We start from the raw sequence: 26,505 nt of genomic DNA, 5'->3' as shown, positions 1-26,505 counted from the left end.
GGGGGTTGGGTAGGGGGGACACTGTACACTGTACATTGGAATACTGACATACATTTGACATAGAAACTGTACATCGGAGGAGGCTGGGTAGGTGGGGTGGGGTTGGGTGGGGCTGTACATTGGAGGTGGGGGGGGGGGGGTTGGGTAGGGGGGGGGACACACTGTACATTGGAATACTGACAAGGCCATACTTGGTCTTTACTGTACAACTGGGTTAGGACATTTGTAGGGGCCAGTTTCGAATTGCAGTCTCCCGTCGGTGCTCTTTGAGAGCGTTTTTGACTGTGTATTGTTATTTTTTACTACCTAAATGTGAGCGATCTCTGGTGCTGAATTTCCCTCGGGATAGTTCTGTCGTAGCTATACATTATCCCTTACATTAGTTACATATTACTTCTATATTGTATTTTGTGGAGAACAGATAGATAGACTATAATGTCCTACAGAGGGCAGCAAAGTCAAAGGATTAGTTTATCAACACGCGCCTGTCGCGAGACCTTACGAGAAGCGGAAGCCCTCGGCGCGCGCCTAGCGTCACCAACATGCGCCTCGCACAAAGCGTACAGCGGGAGTTTCTGTGACTGAACCTGAGACAGTCAGAGAGAGGCGTTCGAGGACCGTGAGTACTTTAAATGGAAACGGTCGTTACGTCAATTGTGTGTCTCTATATATATATTATATATATATTACTCTCTGTCTCTATCGTTAACGTTACAGAAGGTCGGATGAACGTGAACTAACCGGAACCTGGAGACAGGGACGTGACCGTTACTGTCTCACAACAACAACTAACCACGCGTCCGGTCTGAAAGCTGAACTACAGATGGTACAAACAGAGAGTAATATTATATATATAATAGAACTACATGGTAATAAATAATTGCAGTAGTAAGTAACTACAAAACCACTTGATAGTCAAATAACTTCAAATCACTTTTCTCTGTTTCACTGTTCGCGTAGTTACTGCGATTAGTGACGTCACAGGTGCCTACACCATAGATATATATAGAACTCTATGGCCTGCCCTACACTGTTACCTGTCATGCAGAGCAGTGTACAATAAAGTTAACAACCAATTGAATCAATGCCAATAGTAATTTGTCACTCAAGTTGAATGATTATTTAATTTTATTTACAGTTTCAATCAACCCCTTATTTCAAATTGTAAGACGCTGAGGTTACCCACAAACTACTGTATTTGTAAATCTGGTATGTCATAAATGTCTAGATGTAGCAGTACTGTCTGTATGTCATGTATGTCATATATGTTATGATGAATTGAAAATGGGGGACCCTGATGTATGTACAGTCCCCGATCCCCATCATATGTATATACTCTGTCAGGATCTATGAGTAACAGTACTGTATATTTGAATACCGTATATGTTACAAATGTATCAGTACTAAATACCTATATATCCCTATGCCATAAATGTCATGTATGTTGAGTATGTCATAAATGTCAATATGAAATGAAAATGGGCGACCCTGATGTAAACAAGACGAAAGTCTTTCTCTGGTCTGCTTCCCCTTAACAATTGTGTGTATTGAGCCGTACTGTATTCTACCCATTCTGCAATCTGTTAATAACGTTTTCAATCAATCAATGAGGTTACCCTAATTTACAGTTTCAAAACCCTTATTTCAAATAGTAAGACACTGAGGTTACCCTGATCTACAGCGACGACAAGCTCACAAAACAAAGACATAGTTTATCAGCAAATTCATACATGTATAGGCACAACAAATAAGAATGAACAAGCTTCAGAGTCAGTCATTCCAGGTGTTGGAAGCATCAAAGGGAAAATCCAGATTTTCTTAGTACAGAGCAAACTTGAGGAACCGTAAGAACCAGTCATTTGAACACACATAATATAGGTTACCATACAATAAGGACTTAAAAAAAATAAAGAAACTAATGCCAATAATTATTGACACCATTTTGTTTATTTTTGATCAGATAATTGGAGGCCAACCATGTCGCAGAGGAAGAGGTCGTCCAACACGGCTCCAACACAGAGCTCCCAGGATAAAGCACCACGGGTACATTTTCTATCGTGCAAGACATACAGGAAAAAGTTGAAATTACGTTTCCCTAATTTCCAGTGTATATACAAAAATATATAGACAATATAAACAACAAAAGTAAAAAATGTAAGGCACAATATTAAAACACACAATATACAGGACTCCCAAGATGTGTACAATATATACATTACAATAAACAAGGTACAGATACAGGTTTCATTATATGACTGTGGGGGATCATAGATCTCTCAGATTGTTTTGCTCATATGCAACTCAGATTTGATTATTTTATGACCGTGTGGACAGTACAAATCACATGGAATCTGATCTTTATAACAGTTTTATCTGCATTAAGGAGTAGAAAGTTTTGCGACATCCATTTTTTGACGGAAAGCAAGCAGGCCTCAAGGTTTTGTAGTTGGGAGGAATCATTTGGCTTAATAGGTATATATAATTGGGTGTCATCAGCGTAAAAATGAAAGTTTATGCCAAATTTGCGTATGATATCGCCGAGGGGTAGCATGTAAATCGAAAATAGCAAAGGGCCCAGGACAGAGCCTTGTGGGACACCACATTGCACTGGGAGGGTCTCAGATGTTAAATCATTATAGACCACGCAGTGTGTTCTATCAGTTAAATAGGATTTAAACCAAGCTAGTGCGAGACCCCGAATGCCAACATGGTTCTCAAGCCGACCTAGAAGAATCGAGTGATCGATAGTGTCAAAGGCTGCACTGAGATCAAGCAATAAGAGCACAGAGGTGAGGTTTGAGTCAAGAGAGAGCAGTAAGTCATTTGTGACTTTGGTAACCGCTGTTTCGGTGGAGTGTAAGGCTCTAAAGCCAGATTGAAATGATTCATTAAGATTATTGTTTGATAAATGGTCAGTAAGTTGCGTTGCGACGATCCGTTCTAACACTTTGGATAGGAATGGGAGATTGGAGATAGGTCTGTAATTTTTCAAGATTAGAGGGTCGAGGTTCGGTTTTTTAAGTAGTGGTTTAATGACGGCTGATTTAAAGGCCAGGGGCACCACGCCAGTAGACAAAGAGGTGTTGAAGATATTGAGTAGGGCAGGGCCTAGAGTTGGGAAGAGTTTTTTGATGAGAGTTGCTGGGAGAGGGTCAAACAGACAGGTTGAAGGTTTAGCCGCGCCAACCAGTTTAGAGAGGGCACTAAGTGAGACGTTTTCAAGGCAGCATAGCGTATGACTGGAATCAAAGTCAGGGGGACTGCCCGTCAAAGGTTGGGAGGGACTCTGATTGTTGAGTAAAGCAACAATTTCATCTCTAATGAGGTCAATTTTCTTGGTAAAAAATGTCATGAATTCGTTAGCCGAGAACGCATGGTTTAGGGCACTTGGTTGTTTCTGCGTAAGTTTTGCAACTGTGTCAAACAGAAACTTTGAGTTGTTTTTGTTTTCATTTATGAGCCTGGAAAAATAAGAGGTTTTGGCAAGTGAGAGTGCCTGATCTTTATAACAGTGTGGACACTACAGTACAAATCACATGGAATCTGATCTTTATAACAGTGTGGACACTACAGTACAAATCACATGGAATCTGATTTTTATAACAGTGTGAACACTACAGTACAAATCACATGGAATCTGATCTTTATAACAGTGTGGACACTACAGTACAAATCACATGGAATCTGATCTTTATAACAGTGTGGACACTACAGTACAAATCACATGAAATCTGATCTTTATAACAGTGTGGACACTACTACAGTACAAATCACATGGAATCTGATCTTTTCAAACTTTGATTTGGGCCACTTTCATACGTGATCCTGAATCAGATACAGGTCAGATTGCTTGCAATGTGATCTCAGTCTGAACAGTCATGCAACTTCCATTATGACTTCACTCTATAATTGATCTTGTGTGTGTATCATTCAGCGCTCGGACCCGTTGCCTGCAGAAGAAGAAGAGGATGATTCACTCTCTCAGCCCACAAACACGCAGGTCCAGAGAGGACTGCAGAGTGTCGCGCCTTCCCAGCTGGACCAGAAGGTAACGAGACGGACAGGACAAGTTCAAGTTTGTTTATTAAATATCACAATAAAATACACGTAGTGTAAGTACTACAAAAGTAAGTGTAGTGGCTATTTGTCAACAACAAACAATAAAAACTAAAAGCCACTGAAGGCTTGAAGCACCAGGCAGCGAATCTTACGCAGATCAGTCCATTGTCCAGACAGGCATTGATGTTTTTGTGTCATTTATTTAGCTTAAAGAACGATACATGTTTGCTTGTCTCTCCCTGACGCTGGTAAAAACCTTCCCTGGTGCCCACTGACCGCTGCTGTGCTCTAACCAGTTAAATGACCCCAGCCCAATTGCCCAAAAACCTTCAAAATAAAAGCATTTAGCTGCAACTCATATCAACTTAAATAATATGGCTGTAAACTAATTAATTCTACAAAACCACACAACAAATAAACATATTAAATACATGTGAAAATACTGAATAGCTCCCACAATAAGTAAGAAAGTAAGTAAAACGTAAGTAAAGAGGAATATACAATATACAGTACAATCTAAAGTACAACCTAGGTACAGTCTAAGTACAGTGAGTAAAAATGAGTAAACAGTGAGGTACAATGCAGAAAATGAGGTACAAAACTTTAAGGTAAGGTGCAATTGCAATGAGGTATGAATGTAATAATAATAATAATAATGACTTGGATTTATATAGCGCTCTTCATGACACCCAGAGCGCTTCACAGAGTCCATTATTCGTTCATACACAGTCATACCGGTGGTGGTAAGCTACAATTGCAGCCAGAGCTGCCCTGAGGCAGACTCACGGAAGCGTGGCGAATAATCATCGCCTACGGCTCCGACCACCACCAACATTCATTCACATGCATACACATTCATACGAGGCAAGTAGTGCAAATCTCTTTAATAATAGATAAATATAATGTAGTAGTGTCTAAAGTGAGTGTGTGGATGTGTGTGCAATGAGTGTAGATGATGAGTTGTTACATGGAGTCATGTAACAGACAGACACACACACACACACACAGAGACAGACAGACAAGGAGACAGACAGACACACAGAGACAGACAGACAGACATGGACACACTGACTCTCTTGCTTGGTTGAACAATTAACAACATTGACACATAGCAAGCAACCAATGGGGTCTCATTCACCAAGGACTTACGACAAAAAAGGGCTTTCTCTTAGGGCCATTTGAGACCTTTTTGGGCAAGACATGAATATAGACAATATATTTATAATATAATATTAATTATATATGTTTGGGATGGTTGGTGAATCCCGAAATCGGCCCGAAAAGGTCTCAAATGGCCCTAAGAGAAAGCCCTTTTTTTGTCGTAAGTCCTTGGAGAATGAGACCCAATGTCTTTTCTTTATTAAAAAAAACCAATCCTGTACTTGATGAAGAGTGATGAAGACTGCATCTGTTGTTCTGCAGGTGGCAGAGGTGGTGCAGTACTTCCTGGTGAAGGATCAGAAGAAGATCTCCATACGCAGAGCAGGTCTGTCTCTCTCTGTCTCTCTCTCTCTCTGTCTCTCCATACGCAGAGCAGGTCTGTCTCTCTCTCTCTCTGTCTCTGTCTCTCCATACGCAGAGCAGGTCTGTCTCTCTCTCTCTGTCTCTCCATACGCAGAGCAGGTCTCTCGCTCTCTCCATACGCAGAGCAGGTTTGTCTCTCTCTCTGTCTCTCCATACACAGAGCAGGTCTGTCTCTCTCTGTCTCTCTCTGTCTCTCTCTCTCCATACGCAGAGCAGGTCTGTCTCTCTCTGTCTCTGTCTCTCTCTCTCCATACGCAGAGCAGGTCTGTCTCTCTCTGTCTCTGTCTCTCTCTCCATACGCAGAGCAGGTCTGTCTCTCTCTCTCTGTCTCTCCATACGCAGAGCAGGTCTGTCTCTCTCTGTCTCTGTCTCTCTGTCTCTCCATACGCAGAGCAGGTCTGTCTCTGTCTCTCTCTCTCTCTCTCTCTCTCTCCATACGCAGAGCAGGTCTGTCTCTCTCTGTCTCTGTCTCTCTCTCTCCATACGCAGAGCAGGTCTGTCTCTCTCTGTCTCTCTCCATACGCAGAGCAGGTCTGTCTCTGTCTCTCTCTCTCGCTCTCTCCATACGCAGAGCAGGTCTCTCTCACTCTCTCGGTCTGTGTCTGTCTCTCTCTCCTGGACGTGAACCTGGGTCGCTCTCTGTCTCTCTCTCCATATGCAGAGCAGGTCTCTCTCTCGCTCTCTCGCTCGTTCCCTCTGTGGTTATAATGTGTTCCCACTCATTCCCTCTGTGGTTATAATGTGTTCCCTCTGTGGTTATAATGTGTTCCCACTCGTTCCCTCTCTGGTTATAATGTGTTCCCTCTGTGGTTATAATGTGTTCCCACTCGTTCCCTCTGTGGTTATAATGTGTTCTCACTAGGGATGGGTACCGAATTCTGTACTTTTAAAGCTACTTACCGAAACACGTCGGTACTACAGAGTATCGATTCATGTGAGATACCGTTAAAAAAAACTAGCACTTTTTTAATAAATTTTTTTAACCCTTTTTCTTTCATGTCAACGTTCACACGCACAATATACGTATCAGGGCCGACGTTCCACTCTACTGGTTAAAGTTGCTTACTCGTGAGTAGGGCTGGGCGATATGACGATATTATATAAATATCGGGTACAGTTCATTAACGATACACTTTTTCAACGTATCGTGGATATCGTGATGTTTTGCCCAAGAGGATTGTGTCGCGTCAATCTGTCCACACGTTACTCGTTCATATCTCAGCCCGTGCTGAGATATGCCCATTCCGCGGTCTGTTAATAAAGTTTTCAATCAGACAGATGTATGGAAAGGCTTTTATTATAACATTCGTTGTAGTAAAATCATTATGCCTCATCCTGTGGAGCACTGGTCTCCTACTCGACGGCCGCGGGGAGCTAACGTTAGTAGCTTTGTTGTTGTTCAGCACACAGGACATTCAGGAAGTCAAAAACTAATATAGCGCTTGCCGATTGGTGCTAAGAACAGCAGGGCGGGTGCAAGCGATGTGACGTAATTGGCAGACTCGACTGTCAATCAAAATGATTATGTTTCCGTCAGAATGAATGAATGAAAACTTTATTAAAAGGTTGCAGAATGGGTACAATACAGTACAGGAGGATGAAGACCAGAAAAAGACTTTTGGCTTTTTTACATAAGGGTCCTCCATTTTCAATTCATCAAAACATTTAGAGACGTACATATATACAGTAGTTTCATTAAAATGCTATTGATTGATTGATTGATTGATTGATTTAAAACTTTATTAACATATTGCAGAATGGGTACAGTACAGCTCAATACATACAATTGTTAAGGGGATGCAGACCAGAGAAAGACTTTAGTCTTGTTTACATCAGGGTCCCCCGTTTTCAATTCATCATATTTCATATCTAAATCATATAATATCTCATTGCTAACTATATGCAATATATAATCTAATAATCTAAATCTAATATATAATATAAAAATGCTAAATGCATGGGTATTTTATTTTGTCTTTAATGTTAGCTTGCAAACTCAAATACTGTCTTGGTAAGCCTCATAATGAATTGTTTGGGGTAAAAAAGAAAAACATCGTGATGTGTATCGTGTATCGCCGAAAGGTCAGAAAATATCGTGATATCATATTTAGGCCATATCGCCCAGCCCTACTCGTGAGTAGTACGTTCGTTGATAAAGAAAAATAAGGTCCACAGCCGCTCCGGTGTAAAACAAAGATATCCAAATGGTTTATTTCTCTTCCACAGCGAAGTCTTTCTTTACAGAAGTGATCCTAAAGCTATTTTCCTAAATATTCACGTCACTACTACAAGGTAATAAAACTGTATTTTCCCAGTCTCCAAAATCACAGCCGACTCGACACGTGAAAATTCCTCCACACCTGAAAGCCGTAAATCAACTTGTCGCCTCTTTCCACAGCAAAACGGTCGGCAAGGCACCCTGGTCTAGAAATGCAGGCTTCAATCTATGTTGTTTAGTCTATCTGTTCAGCACGTTTCAAGATGCACAATGAGCTCTTCTTCTTCCTCTTCTTTAGAATTTCCGGCAGTGTAGACGCATCGTGGCGTATTACTGCCCTCCTTCTTCTTCTTTTGAATTTCCGGCAGAGTAGACGCATCGTGGCGTATTACTGCCCTCCACACTTCTTTTGATGATCTCTTCTTCTTCTTCTTCTTCTTCTTCTTTCTTGGCGTATTTCTTCCCTCCTCATTTCTTATACTACACTAGTGGTGTTCCATCTTTAGGCCTCTTCAACTCACACTTTCTCCTTCTTCTCTGCTCCTCTTGCCTGTCCAATACTAATACATACCCTAACGCTATATCCTCTGGTACAACTCTGAAGCATGCAGAAATGTCAGCACTGCCTCTGTGATCAACTGGTGGTTCTCATTATCCATGCCAAAGAATGATTTAAGAGAGAAGGAAGAGACTCCCAGCTCTTCCAGACTTTTATAAAAGATTTCCCTCTCTTTCCTATACCTTTCACATTTTAGGAAGACATGCCCGACAGTTTCAGTCTCTCCACATTCACACACCCCATCTGGATGTTTGCCCACAATGCACAAGCTACTGTTCAACCCACAGTGCCCCAGCCTCAGTCTACACATCTTCACCCTATCACTCCTTGACCCATATCCCTCCACCTTGATCTTGACCCGAGGCTGCAGAGAGAAATAGTGCCTTCCCTTGGTCCCCCTTTCCCACTCATTCTGCCACTCAGCCTCAACTCCTTTCTTTATCTTATCTCTGAGTTCTACTCTTCCCATTGAAATGCCTATCTCTTCCTCCCTTCCCAGGCTCTGTTTGGCAAGGGAGTCAGCCATCTCATTCCCCGCAATACCAGCGTGCCCCGGGACCCAACAAAACTCAACTGACCAGCCTGCCTTCGCAATCCTATATAAAACCAACATTATTTCCTGAATGAGATCAGGGCGAGCTTTAGACCCACCTGCACTCAGAGCCATCAGTGCAGCAGCCGAGTCAGAGCATATAATCACCTGGCTTGGTCCGCAGAGAATTGTTGAATATATAGATACACAAATGTTCTAGAATGTTTGATTATGACATCATACTGTGACATCACGAATGCTCTAGAATGGCCCATTATGACATCATACTGTGACATCACAAATGTTCTAGAATGTTTGACTATGACATCATACTGTGACATCACGAATGTTCTAGAATGTTCTATTATGACAAATAATACGGTTCAATGACTATCCGTTTCAATGTAAGGTTATAAAAATAAACATTCAATACAATAACCTAAATATATAGCTTTGGCTCCTCTACAATACACTTACCTAGGATTTGACTTGATTCAACAACAAAGCAGTTGGGGCAATGGCAAGCCGAAAACGGTCGAAAGTGTAGTTATTTGAAGTTTTGATTTTTTTCACACGACTGAGGTAGGTAGATTACATCTTTAGAGACTAAAGTACAGAAAAAGGGTACCGTTGGGTACCGGTATCGATTCACAGGTACCGGTACCGTATAGGGGTGGGACGATACATCGATCCAGATCGATACATCGATGTAATTATCAACGATCGAATCGGATCGATGCGATGTAATAAGATCGATTCATATCGATACTCTTATTTTGAAAATCCTGTGGCGAGTCTCATAACTGATTGTGTTAAATGGGCATATGATATCATCTCATATCGATCGCAGGCACCTGAATCTAATCGTATCGTATTGTATCGTGAGAGACTTTGTGATATCGGCAAATATCGTATCGTTGTCCAAAGAATCGATATCGTATCGTATCATGATGAAACTGGTGATTCCCACCCCTAGTACCGTATCGGTTCAAATGTGAACGGTACCCATCCCTAGTTCTCACTCGTTCCCTCTGGTTATAATGTGTTCCCACTCGTTCCCTCTGTGGTTATAATGTGTTCCCACTCGTTCCCTCTGGTTATAATGTGTGTTCTCACTCGTTCCCTCTAGACATCATGAAACACGTGTTGAAGGAGAACAGGAACATCTACCCTGAGATCATGAGGAGAGTGGCACGGACCTTTGAGCAGGTGGGACTCTAACCCCTAACCCTAACCCCCCTTTGAGCAGGCGGGACTCTAACCCTCACCCTAACCCTTTGAGCAGGTGGGACTCTCACCCTAACAAAAAAAATGGTTTGCTTCCGGTTGCCGACCGACCCTGCCAATTTAGGTAAAATCTTAGTCAAAAAGTGCAGTCCATGTCAATAATGAGAATATATAAAAAGCAAGTATTTCACAATATTTGCACAGCTCTCTGACGTCTGGATATTTAGTGAGTAGTATTTAGGGGTGGCATTTTTAATACTACTACCTTTGTACATTGTACCTTTGTAGTACAGTGTCTTTGTATTTTAACCTTTAGTATTATGGATATTAAACATGCTGGCAGAGTACATGCATCCATGTTGTCGTGAACATTTTAATTAAATAAAGAAATTCCCTATCCATAGTCTCCGTGATTTTTTTTTTAAATAAATAAATGCCCTACCTACCCATGGCCTTAAAGGAAAACGCCAACATTTTGGGAAATTAGCTTATTTGCCATCTTCCCTGGAGTTAGACAAGAAGATACATACCCTTTTCTTCTCTGTGCGTGCAGTAGGCTTAGGGAACGCCTGCACCGTTAGCGTAGCTTAGCTTCATCACTGGAAGTGGGGCAGTCCTTTACCCTGAAGTTCCCTACAGTCACGAAATACACTCCAAATACAACTCCAAAACGTTCCTGTAAACATGTTGTGACCTGTGTATTTACCACGTGGAGAAATAAAAAATAATTGAATTAGACAATTGCGTTTTCTAAGCAAATATACTCGATTTCTTTTTTGCCGAACCACTCCTCTCTGGGCTCAGTCAGTGATTTCACGCAACGCAGTGATACTTTCTAACGTGACGCCATGCAGTGTTTGTTTACATTCTCATTTCATTCAAAGGATCCGAACCGATTGAAGTTTATGGATACCATGCCTTCAAATCCTCTTACCTTGACGATTAAAAGCCTCTACAATTTAGAAAACATTATTCCCATGGCTGGTGTTGATATGCTGCTAGCTAACTGAAACCAACAAACACAGAACCGGGCGGACACTAAAGCAGATAACGAGGCATAATTTTTTCTTCCGGTCGGGGGGTTCAAAATAAAAGAGCGACGTCTAAAGCACCGGAAATACGTTTCTTTTGTACATTATCTAACGTTAACACAAACCTAAACTAACTTTAGGTTAGTTGTAACGTTAGTTTTTTTTTTATCCACTTTTTCTCCCATTTTCTATATTTTCTCCCATCCCAATTTCGTATCATCCAATTCAACCCTCCCCTGTCATGAACGCTGTTTCTTGCCTCCCACAAGCCGGCTGCAATGTGGACTAAGTCATACATAGCACAAGTCCCCTCCGGTACTTGAGGTAACAGCAGTCGCATCTATTCACCTGCGCAGCTCGATCTCTGTGGCGAGGAGTAACGCGTGGGAGGCTCACGCTGCCCCAGACACTTCCTGATTCTACTGCGCAGGCGCACCAACCGACCTGTAGGAGTCGCTGTCCACAACGCCCGATCCCCACCCATCAGTTTCCCACCCCCTAATACGGCCAATGTGTATTAGTATGAACGAGCTGTAATGAGCTGTATGTGTATGATCCAAGCGTCCTATGATCCTCATAGGAGCATAACAGAAAAAAGCATTCCATGTGAAGGTATTCTGTATCTTTGCATGTCAACTAATAAAGAAACTTGAACTTGAACTTGAACTTGAAACTTGACCAGCTAAACTGAAAGCAATGTGGAGCGCTGGGCTCGAACAGGCAAGCCCAGCGTCTCCGTCATTCGTGGCGAGCGCCCTGCCCACTACGCCACGTAGCCGCCCTTAGTTGTAACGTTAGTTTAGGTTCGTGTTAACGTTAGATAATGTACAAAATAAACGTATTTCCGGTGCTTTAGACGTCGCTCTTTTATTTATTTTGAGTTTCTTTCGAAGTTGGTTAAGGTTAGAGTTTGGAATCGGGGCTGGTGGTCTAAAATGTTCAATCAATCAACCGGGGAACATAGGACCCGGGGAACATAGACATGCTCTCACCGTAGTCAGGCTGGGACGGGAATAAGCCAGAGACCAACCTTTTTACGGGAAGTAGTTGAAAAACAACCTTTTAAGTCTGTAAAGGAAGCCATGAGTACATTTCAGTTTCTTAGTTAGGGCTTAAATGTGATGTTTAGAATGAATAGTGAAATATAGACAAACCAGACACGACTGCAAACTTGCTCAAACTATTATTATTACTACTACTATGAAGGAGTCTGGTACCAGGCCAGGAGAGGGTGTCTGTATGAAGATAACCTCGGGCGACAGTAGAGTGGCCGTCTGGTAATCGGAAGGCTCCCGGTTCGATTCCCGCTCCTCCCGGGCAGCGTCCTCGAGCAAGACACTTAACCCCTAACTGCTCCTGATGAGCAGGTTGGCACCTTGCACGGTCGCCTCTGCCGTATAAGTTGTAAAGTGTTTTGGATAAAAAGCTGCTGAATCAATGCTGTCCATTTACCATTTAAATTAAGAGAGTTTCCCCAGATACTAAAATCCCGATACCAAGAGAACCGTGTGTCAGAAATCAGAAGGTCCTGGTTCTGTGCTTGTTTTAAAGATGTGTCGCCGTTCTTACATTTCCGTCTGTCTTTCCTCTCCGCTCTGTTTCAGGTTTTCGGCCTTAAAGTGATCGAGATCGATACGAAAAATCACGTGTACATATTGATCAACAAGCTGGAGCCTGCGGAGGAAGGAGCCTCTCTGACCATGTGAGTTCAATCTGCAGTCTAACTGGTGTTTGTAGTTCTATCTACAGTCTGTCTGGTGTTTGTAGTTCTATCTGCAGTCTGTCTGGTGTTTGTAGTTCTATCTGCAGTCTGTCTGGTGTTTGTAGTTCTATCTACAGTCTTTCTGGTGTTTGTAGTTCTATCTGCAGTCTGTCTGGTGTTTGTAGTTCTATCTACAGTCTGGTTGGTGTTTGTAGTTCTATCTGCAGTCTGTCTGGTGTTTGTAGTTCTATCTGCAGTCTGTCTGGTGTTTGTAGTTCTGTCAGGTTCAGTATCTCTGCTAAGGATGTCAAAATGAATGCTTTAACTCTAAATCACAAGTAGGGCTGGGCGATAAAACGATAACGATAATCATTGCGATAAATTATTTCCTCGAAATAAACATGATAGTGGTCGCAAAGTTTCGATATATCGATTTTCCAAGCTTGGACCAAACAACATGCATAGATCCAGTGGCGGTAGGTTGCCCCCTGGTGGAATATAATAATCTATGCACTGGGCCGTGATTACTGCGTAGAAGAATGTGCGCGGACTGATGACGACATCAACTCGAGACATTCAGTTGTTTTGGTGGTTTGAAATCACGCGGCATAATAACAAGAAACATTCATTCAGACTGTGTTGGATATAACAAAATGGATTTATATGGATTATGGACTTGGACACATTCATGGAGAATTCAAGCCGGGACCACAACGCTTCTCAAAGGGTTGGCTCGACACGCGACGGCTCCAACTCGTCTCGTAATGACGTCTTCGACTCTTCCGTTGGTTCTATCGCAGCAAAACAAGTGAGTCTATGAATAGCCCGTCGGTGCCGGCCATAAGAAGTTAATTAAATGGGGAGCTCCAGTAGCTCACCGCGTATTTCGGCGTCGGGGACAACCGTGCGCGTCACGGATCTGGGGTACACGAGTTCGACTCCCGGACTCGCCGTATTTTCTCAGTGTCTTCCCCCGATCTATACCCCATTCAACCTGTTTCTGTCGGTCATGCTTGACCAGAAAAAGCGATAAACGCTAAAAGAACCAGCTGTCTGGTCAAAGTAAAAAAAAAAAAAAAAAAAAAGAAGTTAATTAAACTTGACAGAAATGTACATCGACGATAATTATCGATATCGAGTTATATGAGAATTATTTTATTATTTTATCACGATAACGTTTTTGGCCATATCGCCCAGCCCTAATCACAAGTGCTTAAAGTGTTTGTTCAACTGTTCAAGGTAATTCAATTGTAAATCATTGATTTTAAATAAAGAGCCTGGTGAACATAGTAAAAATAGGTAAGGGGTAGGGATGTTCGATATTGGCTTTTTTACCGATATTGTCCAACTCTTAATTTCCGATACCGATATATGCAGGTAATTAACATTACATATATCTTGTTGTGGAATTAACACAACATTATGCATACTTTTGACAATAAATAAAATCAGAATTTGTTCTTACTTGCTTGCCTGGGTAAATAAAGGTTAAATAAATGTAAAAAAAAAATTTAAACCAATACAGATCATTTCCGATATCACATTTTAATGCCAATGTCGGCCGATAATATCGGTAGGCCGATAATATCGGACATCCCTAGTAAGAGGTATCCGTGGGCAGGGACCGCTGCCAGCAGCTGGAGAACTAACGGCTGCAGAACTGGAGAACTATGAGGAATGTCTGATCACTAGGTGTGTCTGACTCTTAACCACCAACCATCAGAGATAATTACATTGCCTACATTTATGTCTTTCTACTATTTCCTCCCCTCCCCATGCTGCTATGATCAATAAAGGAATATGTGATCTGATCTCTGCAGGAACGCGGGCCCCAAGACGGGCCTCTTGTTCATAGTGCTGGGCCTGGCCTTTCTGAAGGGCGGCGGTGTGGTCAAAGAAAGTGAGTGATGGGGCTGTCAGAAAAATCAACAACAATTGATTATATTTGCAATTGAATATTTCAAAATGTTTAATGAGTATCCTCATCCTTTTTTTAGCTTTAGATATATGAAATAAAATAATAATAATACATAATATATCCTTCTTAGCAGACTTCTTAGCTTAACACATTAACTGCCACGCTTATATCCATCAATGTATGATCTCTGCCACCACTGTCTAAGCCTATGGAGATGTTCACCTTCTTTGCAGGGCTATAACTTTTTAAATTGTATTGCTAAATTGACATTACTATGGCCCATTCAACATTGATTATCTATCGTTCAGGATGTAGGAACATTATACTTTTTCATTCATAGATTCATACGAAAATACCGTCTAGAATATAAATATGTTTTTATCGTTTTCTGCAGTAATTCCTAGAACGTGAGTTATAGGCATAAACGCATATATAGATTATCAACTGCCATTTGTTGCCCGATACACGTTATATTAAAAATTTCAACTGTACATGATCCTAAACGTTATGACTGATCATGCGCGGATGAACGGGGGGGGGGGGTCGTTTATAATTCATTGATCGTCAGTAAATGCTTTATGTAGTATGGGTGATATATTGATCAGAGCAGTTTGCATTATTAATAATAAACACTCACGCTGAAAATGACGTCAGCGTCCTCTTACCGTTCGCCGATGAGACTGGAGGAAAAAGATCCCACTTATTTGACGGTGATCTACTCGATCCATTTCCGGTTTGTATAATAATAATAAACGCCCAAATCATATCGATTATTGAGTTATGGCAGCGATCCATATACACGATGTGTGTCTAGAGTCCCGCAACATATGTGAGTGCCGGACGCATTTGCCCGGTGCACCGAGATCACAAGAGATCCATTTCCGGTTGTAACTCGCCGATCATCCACCAGGCGTTGAAGTGTTGCAGAGTTGTGCAGGCTCCCACTGCATCAGACCAGGCTCTGTGAGGGCATTCTGAATACCATGGCGAAAAAATGAAATATGATCTCAATAACGTCGTACGCCGTGGAATGGCAGAATTAGCATGACCTTGAAACACGTTGTACGACGGTTTTGGCGCAGGATGTGTTAACATCCCAGGGAACTAATGGGATAACTGGGGATGTTGTTTGCTCCTGAAAAGAGTCTTAAAGTCTGGGGTGATGGTAGACAAAGCAACTCTGAGGTCATGCTCAATGTCCAATCTGTTCCTCTGATTTGTCTTCAGCTAGACCAGAGCTGAGGAAGCCACTTTCATAAAGATAGGTAGTGCAAAAAAATATATACAAAAAATAAAAAAAAGTTTTTACTTTTTTTTTTTTTTTTTTATACACACACACACATCCGCGACCCACTCAAGATCGCGACCCATGGATGTTCATCATGATTCATGGATGTTGCGCTAGAGCAGGGGTTCCCAAACTTTTCAGGCCTCGACCCAAAAATAACGGGGTCGGAGAGCCGCGACCCCCACTATTATATATATATAAAAAAAAAAAAACATTTAATATATATATATATATATTTTTTTTTATATAAATGGAAATGTATGGTTGAAACATGCACACGTTCAAACGCACACACTAATAAGCATTGGAGGCTTTTAACCAGGGCCCGACTGGGGAACTCATTCAGGCCAGGAAATATAGTGCAAAATATAGCCCCAGTCAGGCCACTTTTTAAGCGGGGGGTCAGGGGGTCCCCCACCAGGACATTTCTTGTTACAAAGACTTAATTTCCTGCATTCTGGTGCAGGCATTTTTTTATTTGTACCCTTTAAATGCCAGTGTTTGTGATGGCATCACAAATTATTGTTAAAAAACATATTAGCAACAACACTGATTTTGATGGATTTTCAGTTTTTTTGTAATGTCAGATTGAAAATAATACAATCTTTTATTCAACTTCAGCCCTGATCATAACACCACATATTAATTTTATAATTCTAACCTTTTAAATGCCAGTGTGTGTGATGGCATATATTTGCAATATATCAAATGCAAAGTAGATTTTTCTGGGGGGGATTATTACAGGCTAGCATGTGTCAATGATTAGCAACAACAGTTTTTTGTAAGGGTCCCGCCTCCACCAATCACATGCGGCTCCTTTTGTGTGTGTGTGTGTGTCAGAGCAAGAGAGAGAGAGAGAGAGAGATAGTTCTCCAACTTGTGTGAGTTACAGTGATCTCCTGGTTGTTCCCCACCTAGATTATCTAACTATTGCGCTGCTGCAACTAGAAACACTGTCCTGGCCTGCTTCTAAGTTCAGTGGCCTGACTGCCAATTTTTTTTTATCTTTTATTTTTATTTTATTTTTGGAAATCATCTGGCGACCGACCCTCCTGTGGGTCGCGACCCCGACTTTGGGAACCCCTGCGCTAGAGCACCAGTGTCATTTATCCAATCGGGTGCGTTCCATGTGGGGAAATGGGAAGTAGGGAGGGGATACATGTAAACGACAACATTCCTTTTGGACCCGACAAAGGTTTTTCAATTATAAATTCATGAATCTGGGGGAAAAGCAATACCTTTTATTCCGCACCTTTCTAAAAGCTATGTGGATGTATTTTTCTTTATTTATTAATTTATTACTGTACATAACATTTTTATAGCACCTTTAAATTACTTTCATTGATCCCACTTTTGTAAATCATTCCTAGTTTGACTGTATATACTCGGTTTTTCTGCATACACACACACATACATACACACACATACACACATACAAACACATACAAACAAAAGTCCTGTTTTCTTGTTTCAGACGTCATCTGGACTACGCTCAAAAAGCTGAACATGGACTCTGGGTAAGGCGGCCATTCTGTGTCTGTCTGCATATTAGAAGTCTTGATAATCACATGGACTCTGGGTAAGGCGGCCATTCTGTGTCTGTCTGCATATTAGAAGTCTTGATAATCACATGGACTCTGGGTAAGGCGGCCATTCTGTGTCTGTCTGCATATTAGAAGTCTTGATAATCACATGGACTCTGGGTAAGGCGGCCATTCTGTGTCTGTCTGCATATTAGAAGTCTTGATAATCACATGGAATGAATGAATGAAAACTTTATTTAACAGATTTCAGAATGGGTACAATACAGTACGGCTCAATACACACAATTGTTAAGGGGATGCAGACCAGAGAAAGACGTTTGTCTTGTTTACATCAGGGTCCCCCATTTTCAATTCATAGTGACATTTATGACATACACAACATACATGACATCATGCCATTTATGGCATTGGGACATACATGACATACAGTAGTACTGTTACATTTGTGACATATACGATATGCAAATATACAGTACTGTTACCCATAGATCCTGACAGAGTATATACATATGATGGGGAGGAGACTGTACATTAGGGGTGGGTGGGTGGGAGAGAAATATACATACGGTGGGGAGAGAATATATACATACGGTGGGGAGGAGACTGTACATTAGGAGGGGGTGGGAGAGAAATATACATACGGTGCGGAGAGAATAATATACATACGGTGGGGGAGACTGTATTAGGAGGGGGTGGGGGGGTTTGGACATTTACGGTGGGCAGTTTCGATATATCGCGAATATTGCGATATTATTATATATTTTTTTATCAACTTTTTTTTCAACTGCAAAGTAAAACTGTCAACATGTTTTATCTAATAAAATAAAGTTCAGTCTGTCCATCTCACTTCAATAATTTCTTTTGCAGAACATGGTGTTTTCTCAAGCAGACAGATGTAAACACTGTAATCGGTGTTGCATGTACCTGACAAACTGAACTGTTTGTATTACAGTCATATTCCAACTTAACTGAATGCACATGTGTGTGTGGACTACTGTACTATTACAGGTATTGAAATGAACAATGCAACTTCCTTATTATTTAATTTTTTATTTTATTAATAATTAAATATGGATACTTGGCGTCCCTGTATCGATACAGTATCGCCACGCAAAGTATTGCGATACTACTACGTATCGATTTCCCCCCCACCCCTAGTGGGTAGATATATATATACGGTAAGAATATATATTTATATACATTATTGTACATGCTATCATACAGAGTTATGAAAAAGCCCAGCATCCTTGATATTGTTGTTAGCCCTGATCAGTGTTGTGATGCTAACGAGCCTCATCCACATGCTGTTAGCCCTGATCAGTGTTCAATTCAATTCAAAAAACTTTATTAGTCCCGCAAGGGGCAAATTAAGGCATGATATGACAAACGGCTGTATTTCTATACATTCAAGACAAAACGGGGATAAGAGACATACATGACACTTCAAAGCATAAAAGACATGACACTGCCAGAACGGGATCCCTACATTGTTGATCTGTCAGTAGTCCAGTAGATAAATAAATAAATAGATTCGGTCGGTATAAAAAGTGCACTTTCGTCAAAAATATTAAAATCAAGTTGTGATGCTAACTGTTAGCCCTGATCTGTCTTGTGATGCTAACAAGCCTCATCCACGTGCTGTTAGCCCTGATCAGTGTTGTGATTCTAACGTGCTGTTAGCCCTGATCAGTGTTGTGATGCTAACGTGCTGTTAGCCCTGATCAGTGTTGTGATGCTAACATGCTGTTAGCCCTGATCAGTGTTGTGATGCTAACGTGCTGTTAGCCCTGATCAGTGTTGTGATGCTAACGTGCTGTTAGCCCTGATCAGTGTTGTGATGCTAACGTGCCTCGTCCATGTGCTTTGTGTCCAGAGAGAAGAGCGAGGTGTTCGGTGACGTGAAGAAGATCATCACAGACGAGTTTGTGCGTCAGCGGTGAGTCTCCTCAACAACCCCCCTCAACAACCCCTCCCCCTCCCTCAACAACCCCCCCTCAACAACCCCTCCCCCTCCCTCAACAACCCCTCCCCCTCCCTCAACAACCCCTCCCCCCTCAACAACTCCTCCCCTCCCCTCAACAACCCCTCCCCCTCCCTCAACAACCCCTCCCCTCAACAACCCCTCCCCCCTCAACAACCCCTCCCCCTCCCTCATCAACCCCTCCCCCCTCAACAACCCCTCCCCCCTCAACAACCTCAGTGGGCTAATGCATGGTGTCTGTGATCGGATGGTCACGGGTTCAAACCCCACTCTGGACAAACGTGTGTAATGAGTGTATTGTGTGACTGGTGTGATCAGAGCCGGTGTGTCTCAGACCATAGACACGGGTTTATACCACACCACAGAGCAGCAGCAGGAGGGTGGAAGAGACCCAGGTGCCACGTCAGCACAGTGGCTGGACCAACACCAACTCCTACATTATAATGTTACTTACAATTTAGTCATTTAGCGGAACACTTTTATCCCGAGCCACTTCTGGAGACACACAGATTGTGAACAACAAGTCCAGCAGCTAAGGGTCGGTGGTGTTCATCAATAATCAATAATATAGAGCTGGAGTGTTACTCTCTTGAGTGCATAGTAGTGTAGACATATTAGTAAGATAGTAGTAGTATAGACATATTAGTAAGATAGTGGTAGTGTAGACATATTAGTAAGATAGTAGTAGTATAGACATATTAGTAAGATAGTAGTAGTGTAGACATATTAGTAAGATAGGTAGTAGTATAGACATATTAGTAAGATAGTAGTAGTATAGACATATTAGTAAGATAGTAGTAGTATAGACATATTAGTAAGATAGTAGTAGTGTAGACATATTAGTAAGATAGTAGTAGTATAGACATATTAGTAAGATAGTAGTAGTGTAGACATATTAGTAAGATAGGTAGTAGTATAGACATATTAGTAAGATAGTAGTAGTATAGACATATTAGTAAGATAGTAGTATAGACATATTAGTAAGATAGTAGTAGTGTAGACATATTAGTAAGAGTAGTAGTGTAGACATATTAGTAAGATAGTAGTAGTATAGACATATTAGTAAGATAGTAGTAGTGTAGACATATTAGTAAGATAGTAGTAGTATAGACATATTAGTAAGATAGTAGTAGTGTAGACATATTAGTAAGATAGTAGTAGTATAGACATATTAGTAAGATAGTAGTAGTATAGACATATTAGTAAGATAGTAGTAGTGTAGACATATTAGTAAGATAGTAGTATAGACATATTAGTAAGATAGTAGTAGTGTAGACATATTAGTAAGATAGTAGTAGTGTAGACATATTAGTAAGATAGTAGTAGTATAGACATATTAGTAAGATAGTAGTAGTATAGACATATTAGTAAGATAGTAGTAGTATAGACATATTAGTAAGATAGGTAGTAGTATAGACATATTAGTAAGATAGTAGTAGTATAGACATATTAGTAAGATAGTAGTAGTGTAGACATATTAGTAAGATAGTAGTAGTATAGACATATTAGTAAGATAGTAGTAGTATAGACATATTAGTAAGATAGTAGTAGTATAGACATATTAGTAAGATAGTAGTAGTATAGACATATTAGTAAGATAGTAGTAGTATAGACATATTAGTAAGATAGTAGTAGTATAGACATATTAGTAAGATAGTAGTAGTATAGACATATTAGTAAGATAGTAGTAGTGTAGACATATTAGTAAGATAGTAGTAGTATAGACATATTAGTAAGATAGTAGTAGTATAGACATATAGTAAGATAGTAGTAGTGTAGACATATAGTAAGATAGTAGTAGTGTAGACATATTAGTAAGATAGTAGTAGTATAGACATTAGTAAGATAGTAGTAGTATAGACATATTAGTAAGATAGTAGTAGTATAGACATATTAGTAAGATAGTAGTAGTATAGACATATTAGTAAGATAGTAGTAGTGTAGACATATTAGTAAGTTAGTAGTAGTATAGACATATTAGTAAGATAGTAGTAGTATAGACATATTAGTAAGATAGGTAGTAGTATAGACATATTAGTAAGATAGTAGTAGTATAGACATATTAGTAAGATAGTAGTAGTATAGACATATTAGTAAGATAGTAGTAGTATAGACATATTAGTAAGATAGTAGTAGTGTAGACATATTAGTAAGATAGGTAGTAGTATAGACATATTAGTAAGATAGTAGTAGTATAGACATATTAGTAAGATAGTAGTAGTGTAGACATATTAGTAAGATAGTAGTAGTGTAGACATATTAGTAAGATAGTAGTAGTGTAGACATATTAGTAAGATAGGTAGTAGTGTAGACATATTAGTAAGATAGTAGTAGTATAGACATATAGTAAGATAGTAGTAGTATAGACATATAGTAAGATAGTAGTAGTATAGACATATTAGTAAGATAGTAGTAGTATAGACATATTAGTAAGATAGTAGTAGTATAGACATATTAGTAAGATAGTAGTAGTGTAGACATATTAGTAAGATAGTAGTAGTGTAGACATATTAGTAAGATAGTAGTAGTGTAGACATATTAGTAAGATAGTAGTAGTATAGACATATTAGTAAGATAGTAGTAGTATAGACATATAGTAAGATAGTAGTAGTGTAGACATATTAGTAAGATAGTAGTAGTATAGACATATTAGTAAGATAGTAGTAGTGTAGACATATTAGTAAGATAGTAGTAGTGTAGACATATTAGTAAGATAGTAGTAGTATAGACATATTAGTAAGATAGTAGTAGTATAGACATATAGTAAGATAGTAGTAGTGTAGACATATTAGTAAGATAGTAGTAGTATAGACATATTAGTAAGATAGTAGTAGTGTAGACATATTAGTAAGATAGGTAGTAGTATAGACATATTAGTAAGATAGTAGTAGTATAGACATATTAGTAAGATAGTAGTAGTATAGACATATTAGTAAGATAGTAGTAGTATAGACATATTAGTAAGATAGTAGTAGTATAGACATATTAGTAAGATAGTAGTAGTGTAGACATATTAGTAAGATAGTAGTAGTATAGACATATTAGTAAGATAGGTAGTAGTATAGACACATTAGTAAGATAGTAGTAGTATAGACATATAGTAAGATAGTAGTAGTGTAGACATATTAGTAAGATAGTAGTAGTATAGACATATTAGTAAGATAGTAGTAGTGTAGACATATTAGTAAGATAGGTAGTAGTATAGACATATTAGTAAGATAGTAGTAGTATAGACATATTAGTAAGATAGTAGTAGTATAGACATATTAGTAAGATAGTAGTAGTATAGACATATTAGTAAGATAGTAGTAGTATAGACATATTAGTAAGATAGTAGTAGTGTAGACATATTAGTAAGATAGTAGTAGTGTAGACATATTAGTAAGATAGTAGTAGTGTAGACATATTAGTAAGATAGTAGTAGTATAGACATATTAGTAAGATAGTAGTAGTATAGACATATTAGTAAGATAGTAGTAGTATAGACATTAGTAAGATAGGTAGTAGTATAGACATATTAGTAAGATAGTAGTAGTATAGACATATTAGTAAGATAGTAGTAGTATAGACATATTAGTAAGATAGTAGTAGTATAGACATATTAGTAAGATAGTAGTAGTATAGACATATTAGTAAGATAGTAGTAGTATAGACATATTAGTAAGATAGTAGTAGTATAGACATATTAGTAAGATAGTAGTAGTATAGACATATTAGTAAGATAGTAGTAGTATAGACATATTAGTAAGATAGTAGTAGTATAGACATATTAGTAAGATAGTAGTAGTATAGACATATTAGTAAGATAGTAGTAGTATAGACATATTAGTAAGATAGTAGTAGTATAGACATATTAGTAAGATAGTAGTAGTGTAGACATATTAGTAAGATAGTAGTAGTATAGACATATTAGTAAGATAGTAGTAGTATAGACATATTAGTAAGATAGTAGTAGTATAGACATATTAGTAAGATAGTAGTAGTATAGACATATTAGTAAGATAGTAGTAGTATAGACATATTAGTAAGATAGTAGTAGTGTAGACATATTAGTAAGATAGGTAGTAGTATAGACATATTAGTAAGATAGTAGTAGTATAGACATATTAGTAAGATAGTAGTAGTATAGACATATTAGTAAGATAGTAGTAGTGTAGACATATTAGTAAGATAGTAGTAGTATAGACATATTAGTAAGATAGTAGTAGTGTAGACATATTAGTAAGATAGTAGTAGTATAGACATATTAGTAAGATAGTAGTAGTATAGACATCTTAGTAAGATAGTAGTAGTATAGACATCTTAGTAAGATAGTAGTAGTATAGACATATTAGTAAGATAGTAGTAGTATAGACATATTAGTAAGATAGTAGTAGTGTAGACATATTAGTAAGATAGTAGTAGTGTAGACATATTAGTAAGATAGTAGTAGTATAGACATATTAGTAAGATAGTAGTAGTATAGACATATTAGTAAGATAGTAGTAGTATAGACAGTAAGATAGTAGTAGTATAGACATATTAGTAAGATAGGTAGTAGTATATACATATTAGTAAGATAGGTAGTAGTATAGACATATTAGTAAGATAGGTAGTAGTATAGACATATTAGTAAGATAGTAGTAGTATAGACATATTAGTAAGATAGTAGTAGTATAGACACATTAGTAAGATAGTAGTAGTATAGACATATTAGTAAGATAGTAGTAGTATAGACATATTAGTAAGATAGTAGTAGTATAGACATATTAGTAAGATAGTAGTAGTATAGACATATAGTAAGATAGTAGTAGTATAGACATATAGTAAGATAGTAGTAGTATAGACATTGGTAAGTAGGCAGTAGTGTAGTATAGACATTAGTAAGTAGGCAGTAGTGTAGTATAGACATATTAGTAAGTAGGCAGTAGTGTAGTATAGACATATTAGTAAGTAGGCAGTAGTGTAGTATAGACATATTAGTAAGTAGGCAGTAGTGTAGTATAGACATATTAGTAAGTAGGCAGTAGTGTAGTAGTATAGACATTAGTAAGTAGGCAGTAGTGTAGTATAGACATATTAGTAAGTAGGCAGTAGTGTAGTATAGACATTAGTAAGTAGGCAGTAGTGTAGTATAGACATATTAGTAAGTAGGCAGTAGTGTAGTAGTATAGACATTAGTAAGTAGGCAGTAGTGTAGTATGTGTGGATGAGAACATGTGCTGAGCGCGGGCCTGATGTCTGCAGGTACCTGGAGTACGTGAAGGTTCCCCACACTGAACCCCCGGAGTACGAGTTCCACTGGGGGCAGCGTGCAGAAATTGAAGTGCCAAAGGTCAAGATCCTAGAGTTCATGGGTCAGGTGAGCAAAATATGCAATAAAATACATCTGATTTAGATAACGTTTCCCCATCTATTCACCTCATTCTAGGGGTGTAAATATTTGACCCCACTTCGATTCGATTCAATCAATGCATCATGAAATCTCTTCATTTGACCACGATTCGATTAATTTTCAATCAGTTAATTCCCCCCAAAAAAAAAAAAAATACACAAATGTGGCTGGGGGAACTGATTCACTCGGCATGAATGGACTATATAGGTCACACACAAAAAATGGAATCGTCGCCTTAGGATCGATGCATTGCGATGCATTGTTACACCCCTACCTCATTCCAATAATTTTGTATCAGTTTATTGCAGCAAAATGCCCAAAAAAAAAAAATGATACTTGGTGTCAGTGTGTCAATATAATATCAACACGCGATATATTGCTGTATGCCTTTTTTCTACTGATATGACAGAGGCTGTGTGTCTTCTCTCTCTCTGGACACAGCTCTGTTCCTCACAGAGGATGTGTGTCTTGTTCTCTCTCTGGACACAGCTCTGTTCCTCACTGAGGATGTGTGTCTTGTTCTCTTTCTCTCTAGCTCTTCAACCAGTCTCCTCGGAGCTGGACCCAGCAGTACAGAGAAGCCACCACGGGAAACAACACCCAGGCTGGCACACCGGCTTCCCAGTCTAAGCAGCGATGAGTCTCTAAATCTTTTGTCATAGTGTATTTTTAATCTGTTCATTTGTCCGATATTGTATTTAAAATCTGTTGATTTGTCAGATAGTATATATTTTAAATCTGTTGATTTGTCAGATGGTGTATTTTAAATCTGTTGATTTGTTCATAATTAGTGTATTTTAAATCTGTTGATTTGTCAGATAGTGTGCTTAGAATAAAGATGTTCGCAATTTCTGGACAGTTTGCTTTTTCTTTTTTTTTTTAAGAAAATGCTTTCATGAATAAAAAATTATGTTTGAGTACTAAAATGATCCTGAGTACGTACGCACTTCCTGAGCGTCATTTAATATTGCATTTAAGGAAACGTGAAGGTCAGATGCTCCATGGCTGTCTGGTTATTTCTTTTATCTTTTTTTGAACAAATGTTTTTATATATATATATATTTTTTTTGACATGACATACAAACCTTTACAGTAGAAATCCACTATAAAACACATACATGCTCTTACTCGTTCTCCCCCCCCCCCACTGGACCCCCCTTGAATACATCCATTATTCCGTTTGATACCAAGGATTAATAGTTCATATAATGTTTTATCCTCTACACCACCCCTGCTGGCTTCATTAATACCTAGAATTCGTGCGGTAGATATCTCCAGGTAAATCACATCAAGATATGTAAGATTGGCATAAAAATGTGATATCGGAAAATATTCTTTATTTTTTTTACATTTATTTAACCTTTATTTACCCAGGCAAGAAAGTAAGAACTAATTATTATTTTATTTATTGTCAAAGTATGCATAATGTTTTTTTTTATCCACTTTTTCTCCCATTTTCAATTTTTTCTCTCATCCCAATTTCGTATCATCCAATTCAACCCTCCCCTGTCCGGAACGCAAGCCGGCTGCAATGTGGATTAAGTCATA

General features: G+C 39.0%; 1 protein-coding gene across 2 annotated transcripts; it reads left to right on the top strand.

Moving 5' to 3' along the window:
• Positions 1-530: 530 nt before the first annotated feature.
• Positions 531-25,886, top strand: ndnl2 (necdin-like 2). Of its 2 annotated transcripts, none has more exons than XM_084333124.1 (11): positions 531-619; positions 1,961-2,043; positions 3,935-4,048; positions 5,482-5,545; positions 10,022-10,101; positions 12,755-12,852; positions 14,673-14,752; positions 17,533-17,575; positions 19,476-19,538; positions 24,810-24,924; positions 25,493-25,886. In XM_084333124.1, the coding sequence occupies exons 2-11, from the start codon at positions 1,978-1,980 to the stop codon at positions 25,595-25,597; spliced, it is 828 nt and encodes a 275-aa protein (XP_084189250.1). In that variant the 5' UTR covers positions 531-619; positions 1,961-1,977; the 3' UTR covers positions 25,598-25,886. The 2 variants fall into 2 exon arrangements, with proteins under 2 accessions (XP_084189250.1, XP_084189251.1); XM_084333125.1 differs by lacking the exon at positions 531-619 and adding an exon at positions 732-826.
• Positions 25,887-26,505: the final 619 nt, after the last annotated feature.

This window comes from Notolepis coatsorum (genome assembly GCF_963971535.1).
Source record: "Notolepis coatsorum genome assembly, chromosome: 17".
NCBI lineage: Eukaryota > Metazoa > Chordata > Actinopteri > Aulopiformes > Paralepididae > Notolepis > Notolepis coatsorum.
The sequence above is the reverse complement of the archived record's forward strand: the minus strand, read 5'-3'. Positions and strand labels throughout refer to the sequence as shown.